General features: G+C 39.7%; 1 protein-coding gene across 3 annotated transcripts in view; it reads left to right on the top strand.

The window, feature by feature from the left end:
* KIF27 (kinesin family member 27) overlaps nt 1-6,670 on the top strand; it is a 98,888-nt gene that overhangs the window by 41,750 nt on the left and 50,468 nt on the right. For all 3 annotated transcript variants that reach the window (XM_008072544.2, XM_008072543.2, XM_008072545.1), the window contains exons 6-7: nt 5,090-5,259; nt 5,744-5,847. In XM_008072544.2, the coding sequence (XP_008070735.1) occupies nt 5,090-5,259; nt 5,744-5,847 (274 nt within the window). The remainder of the gene's footprint in view (nt 1-5,089; nt 5,260-5,743; nt 5,848-6,670) is intronic.

Below are 6,670 nucleotides of genomic sequence, written 5' to 3'. Positions count from 1 at the left end.
AAAAAAAAAAAATAAAAAGGAAACCAGTTTAAAATTTTCTCAAAGACTCCATTTAAAAAGAAGTCTAGGCCGGGCTTGGCGGCTCAGCCTATAATCCCAGCACTTTGGGAGGCCGAGGTGAGTGGATTGCCTAAGCCCATGGGGTTTGAGACCCGCCTGGGAAAGTTGGCAAGACCTTGTCTCTACAATAATCAAAAATTAGCTGGGCATGGTAGCACGCACCTGTAGTTCCAGCTACTTGGAAGGCTGAGGCGGAAGGATGGCTGGAGCCTAGCAGGTCGAGGCTGCAGTGGCCATGAGTATGCCACTGTACTCCAGCCTGGGCTACGGAGTGAGACTCCAACTCAAAAAAAAAAAAAAAAAAAAATGTCTGATGGTCCAGGGTATTTTCTTTTGTTTACACGTGAATACATAGTCTTCAGGGGCACAATGTATTATAGTTTTTAAGTTGCTGATTTGGAGGCAGTCTTCAACATCCAGATAGGGTAAAAGCCATTTGCCAAAAATCCTCCAGTTTCTTTAATTTGTCTTTTTTGTTAAATCGGTTATATAGTGTTATGCCAGAGTCAGGTTGGAAAATGAACTTTGGTATATAGGGTAATAAATCCTGTCTGGTGAGTCCTTACTGAGTGTGACTCCACAAACCTCTTGGTTAGGAATTTGGATAAGAGAAAAAAGTTCATAGTTTAGTTCTTAGTTCCCTCTCACTGGCCAAACATCATTCTTTACAATTCATATTTAGGCCAATAAACAGCAGGAGGTCCCACTGTCACTAGGAAGGCTCATTCCTAGGGTGGTATATTTCATTTACCTGGCGAGGTCCCATGGAGCTGGGAAATGTATTGCTAGAATTGTCCATTTTGTGACAATAGTTTTTACAACAGTGGTGTTGGATTATGGGAAATGACATGGATTGACCTGATTTTATAGCCAGTTGTGTAAGGGCGAGTGAGTTGAGGCCTTGAGTTTAGTTTGAAAAAGAAAAATCGTTGGGCTCAGTGGCTCAGCCTGTAATCTCACTCCTTTGGGAGGCTGAGGTGAGTAGATTGCCTGAGCCTGCGGGTTCGAGACCCACCTGGGCAACTTGGCAAGACCTCATCTCTACAATAAATCAAAAAATGAGCCAGGCGTGTTAGCGCGCGCCTGTAGTTCCAACTACTTGGAAGGCTGAGATGGAAAGATCGCTGGAGCCCAGCAGGTCGAGGCTGCAGTGGCCGGGAGCGGCCACTGCACTCCAGTCTGGGCGACAGAGTGAGACTCCAACAAAAAAAAAAAAAGAAAGAAAAAGAAAAATCCTGGATTGTATTTATAGTACAAGCTGTTATGATCCAGGACCTTGATTCTATTTTTTTCTGTATCTGTCTTAGTATTTACAAGAGACGTATAAAAGTAACATAGTGGCAAATATAAAGATGATAATTATTTTAGAGTTTAGGAGGACTGCGCTGGTCCGATGTCCCTGGAGGATGCCTACTTTAGGCATGAAATGTGACTTTAACTTTATTCCCTTTAATTTTGCAGCACAAGAGTTAGTTAAAAGTACCTGGCAAGGTTCCATAGTTGGTCATAAATTGGCTTCTGAAAGGAATTAAAGCAAAACAGTAATTTTAAATGACAAAAGTCTTAAGACAACTATTGTCAAAGACATAACCAATAAGAACATTTGGTTATTCTGTGACATATAACAACACAATTACTAGTATCATTGATAATGTATACTAAAACATCAGAATTATAGGAATATTATACAATTTTAGAACACATATAGATATAAGATACAAGAAAGTTGTATTCTTTTACTTTTGACACTGCTTTCGGTATGATTTTAACATATTAAACAAGCTGAATATGTTTCTCTTTTGGACTTCAGGAAACCTTCTTCTAGGCCTGAAGTTAAGCCCCTGACTGGTGGGATTTAGCAAGAGTCACTGTTTTTTTTTTCAGTCCCAGGAGCCAAAGTTTTGTAACTTTTAGCAGTACAAGGTTTAGTTAATAGAACATCTACTAAATATGTAAAAGTCTCAGAACATTCCACTAAAATAGAATTATAGGTTACTGTAAAAACAAGTTACATATTTAACCAAGGAGACAAACTTTAAAAGTAATACCAAGAGTTATATGGATGTAAAACTTCAATTTTCTTAAAGCTTAGTTTTTCCAAGTGAATAAAAACCTAACAAAGGCAATATAGGAATTACTTTGATGAAATACAAAATTCCTGCTTCCTGGGCCAACTACCAAAAAGGTAAATAAAAACCTTTTGTATAAAAAGTTGAAGGGGAAAGTTATTTAGGCCTTCTTAAGGGGAGAAAAGCTGAGTAACCTTGAAATAGTGAGTTTTATCTTAGCACCAGTAACAGTAAACAGCAGAGTCAAAGCTGGCAAAAAAGAAAAGAGGAATAGACAGAGAGCTTAGAAGACTTTATTTAACCCTATATTTGCCAGTTAACCATTTGAGCTCTGGATTTTCCTTGCTGAAACTTGCTTATTAGTTTCAAAATGTACACACAAAAAGCCTAAATATCTGACTAGCTGGAGTTTTAGAAAACCTGGCATGTCCTTGAATTTCTCTAAATTATAAACCGCTTCCCTTGCCTTTATTTTCAGTTTAAACACTTACCTATTCATTCACACACAGCTCTTAGGATGGACACAATTTTGGGGAAATATTCAGTAATGCCAGCTGATGGAAAACTAGGAACCTCCCATTGAGCACTCCCTGGGGCGGGGGGGGGGGGGGACCTCTAGGGGGTCTCCCACCGAGCACCTTAATTGGTGACTGACTGCCCTTGCAGCATGCTTTTCGGCTGTGGCCTCCCACTGAGTGCCTCCCTGTTTTACCCTACATACACTGTTCTCATCAAAACCTCTCTGGGTGGGCGTCATCAAAAGATGCCTAGCCGCACATTCCCAGGGGAACTCACCAAAATGTTAGGGGTCTGCAGGTATGGTCGATTATTATCCATCTGTAGATCTGTGCCCTTTTTTCTCAGGTGAGGCACGGCTGGTCTTTCTCAGTTGCCCCTGCTCCCAAAAAGCAGGGTCAGGTCCCTGAGGCAAGTGGCCTTGGCAGCTGTTGGGACTTCCAAGTCTCTGGGGCCAGGAGAGACTTGAAAGAGTCAGAACCCATGTGTGAACACAGCGACGTTGCTGGGTCCTTTGGAGAGCACCTACCTTCTTCAACCCTTTGCACTCTGTGGCTGGGTGCTGGCATGGACAGAGTCTGCAGAGCATTGGATCAAACCCTGGTGCCTTTTTGAGGACCAACAGCAGGATCCCAGATGACCCCCCAAATTTGTAATATGCAACAAGTTTCTCTGCTCCCATAACCCAATGAATCCAGGAGGCGAAGGTTGAGAAAAAGGGAAGAAATGTATTCTTACACAGGCCAGGGTAGACAGTGTTAATGGGCTTATGCCCTAAAAACTACTGCCTCCCCAACAAAGGTGCTAAGGGGATTGAGTTCAAGAAATCATATCTAGGTTACAAACTGCCATCCAGGCTACACGATACCTATGTGACCTATGCAGTCCGTGTAGCACCCGGAACAACCCAGAGATAACTGGTGGTGTTAAAAAGTAGGCTGGCGCCAGAGAGCATCAGGGCGTTATACCACTGGCTATTCTCCTCCCAGGTTGCCTGGTTGATGAGGTTGGTCCTACAATTAAGCCTGAAGGTGTAAATAGAAAAAAGAAGTAGGTGCATTCTAAAGGTGTTGTGAGGGGGAGGGAAAGAAGTACATTTTAAAGCTTTAGCGGGCTGGGCATGGTGGCTTAAGCCTGTAATCCCAGCACTTTGAGAGGCCGAGGTGAGCATTGCCTGAGCTCAGGGGTTTGAGACCAGCCTGGACAATTTGGTGAGACCTCATCTCTACAATAAGCCAAAAAATTAGCTGGGCCTGGTGGCACATGCCTGTTGTTCCAGCTACTTGGAAAGCTGAGGTGGAAGAATCACCTGACCCCAGCAGGTTGATGCTGCGGTGGCCAGGAGCGTGCCACTGCACTCCAGCCTGGGCAACAGAGTGAGACTCCAACTCAAAAAAAAAAAAGCTTAAGCAGCAGGTGTTTTCAGCATGGGCAAGGTTGCTTTGCAAAAAAGAGTTACTTTCCCTTATGTTTGTGGATGTATATAAAAGGGGAACTATTCTCCACTCTTTTCATGGACGTACTGGGAATACGGTAACACTTTTAGCACGCTATTTTGGTACATTTAAGATACACAACTTTGAATTACGTAAACATATGACATGTAGTAACCATCTGTTTCCAGAGGCTTGGTCTATAACATAACCACCATATGTAAAGTCAGTCAAAATCTTCTAATATTCATGTTGGGAATTTTTTGCCCTGGCAAGGGAGTGACGATGGCTCTGGGTTTCTAACTCTGGTGTGATTTGGATTGGTGGGGAAGACCTTTAGCAGCACCACCACAGTTTTCTGAGTTTTCTGACTTTGGAAGATTCGGATGTGGGCATATTTGTTGGGGAGTCTATGTGCTGTGTTAAAGAGCTGGGTGTTTTCCATGCCTTACTTTGGTTTCTTTTCTTTTTCTTTTGAATTGGGGTCTTACTCTGTCACCCGGGCTGAAGTACAGTGGCATGATCACGGCTCACTACAGCCTCGACCTCCCTGGCTCAGGCAATCTTCTGCCTTAGCCTCTGAGTAGCTAGGATTACAAGGGCTTGCCACCATATCCTGCTAATTTTTTTACTTTTTGTAGAGACGAGGTCTCACTATGTTGCCTAGGCTTTGAACTCCTGGGCTCAAGCAGTCCTCCTGTTTCAGCCTCCCAGAGTGCTAGGATTACAGGTATGAGACACTGTATTGGGTCTTGTTTCATTTTTGAATACTATTTTCCATGAAGCTATAACTGAAAAAGTAACTTTATAAAAGAGAAAGAGCTGTGTAGTTTCTGAAAGATGTGTTTGTTCATGAGACAGAAGATTATTATGAAATTAATTTTGACTTTTTGATGGGGGCATATTTTCAGTGATTGGTTATTTTAATTGTAGCTATTTAATAACTTCTCAAAAAGCAGGTAAAAATAGACATTAAAAATTTTTTTGTTGGGTCGGGGAATCACTTGCAAGGTGTATACAAGTCCTCCTATGTACTCTCTGGATCGATTATTTGCTGAATTTCGAACACGAAGTCAGATGCTATTGGGTCACATAGAAGAACAAGATGAAGTCCTCCACTGTCAATTTTCTGATAACAGTGATGATGAAGAAGCAGAAAGCCAAGAAAAATCTGGAATTAGGTATGTTAAGTATAGACTGATTTAATAAGCATAATTATATGATGCAATAAATATAGAAGATGTAGGCTTTTTCATTAAAGTGTACCTTTTCCATTTAATACAAGAGTAGGTGGTTTTGCTAAATGTACTGTCAACTAATGTGTTATGAAAATAGTGTTTAAACACAGGTCATCAATCTTATAGCTGAAAAATAATTTTCTTTTTAGAACTTTTATCATAATTAAGTGCTAATTTCCAGAGGAAATTTTTTTGGATTTCCTGATTCTCCTGATTCTGCTGCCAGCAGAATCAACAGAATGGCAACAAACATGAATTTTCTACTAGATACAAAATGGTGATAACCTCTTATTTTGGAGAATATTAGTAAAATTCTGTTTTTAAAATACTTTTTTAATGTTACTGTCACTTTTGGGGGAAACTAATTTGAGGACAGATTAGAAAACACTAACAAACAAGTTAACTTTGATTCTGATTTTTTTTTTAGATGTAAAAGTCACTCATGGATTCAGAAGCCAGGCTCTGTTTATTCTTTTGTTGAATTGAATGATACTCGGGATGCAACACAAAAGTCAGGTTTGGAGAATGAAGGTACATAGCATAGAGTTTCTCAAATAATTTAGACCTAATGATTATAGGATACTTCTCTTTTTCTTCAGTTGATATATATATTTTTAAATTCTGCTTATGCGGTGGATCATGGTTATTGATTTGCATTTGTTGAACCAACCTTGAGTCTCTGGGATAAAACTCACTTGATCTTGGTGGATTATTTTTTTATGTGCTATTGAATTCAGTTTGCTAATATTTTATTGAGGATCGTGTCTGTGTTCATCAGGGATACTGGTCTGTAGTTTTCTTTCCTTTTGTAACTTTTCCTGGCTTTTGTATTGGGCTGATACTGGTTTTGAAGAAAGAGGGAGAATTTCCTTCTCTTTAGTCTTATAGAGTAGCTACAGTAAACTTGGTATCAGTTTTTTTTTTAAAGTCTAGTAGAATTTGGCTATGAGTTCATCAGCTATTGGATTTTTTTTTGTTGTTGGGAGACTTAATTACTGTTTCAATCTTGTTACCCATTATTTGTGTGTTCAGGATTTCTATTTCTTCCTGATTCAAAGTTGTATATTTCCAAGAATTTACCTATTTCTTCTAGATTGTCTAGTTTGTTTGCATAAATGTGTTCATAATATTCTCGGAGGATCGTTTGTGTTTCTGTTGTATCAGTTGTAATATCTCCATTTTCATTTTTGATTTGTCCATTTGTTTCTTAATTCGTCTAGCTAGTGGTCTATCAATTTTATCTATCTTTTCAAATAACCAACTTTTTTTCATTGATCCTTTGTATTTTTTAAATTTCAATTTCATTTAGTTCTTCTCTGATCTTCATTCTTTCATTTCTTCAACTAGCTTTGGG

The sequence above is a fragment of the Carlito syrichta genome, unplaced genomic scaffold (assembly GCF_000164805.1).
Source record: "Carlito syrichta isolate Samal-C Ts95f unplaced genomic scaffold, Tarsius_syrichta-2.0.1 Scaffold315331, whole genome shotgun sequence".
Taxonomy (NCBI): domain Eukaryota; kingdom Metazoa; phylum Chordata; class Mammalia; order Primates; family Tarsiidae; genus Carlito; species Carlito syrichta.
The sequence above is the reverse complement of the archived record's forward strand: the minus strand, read 5'-3'. Positions and strand labels throughout refer to the sequence as shown.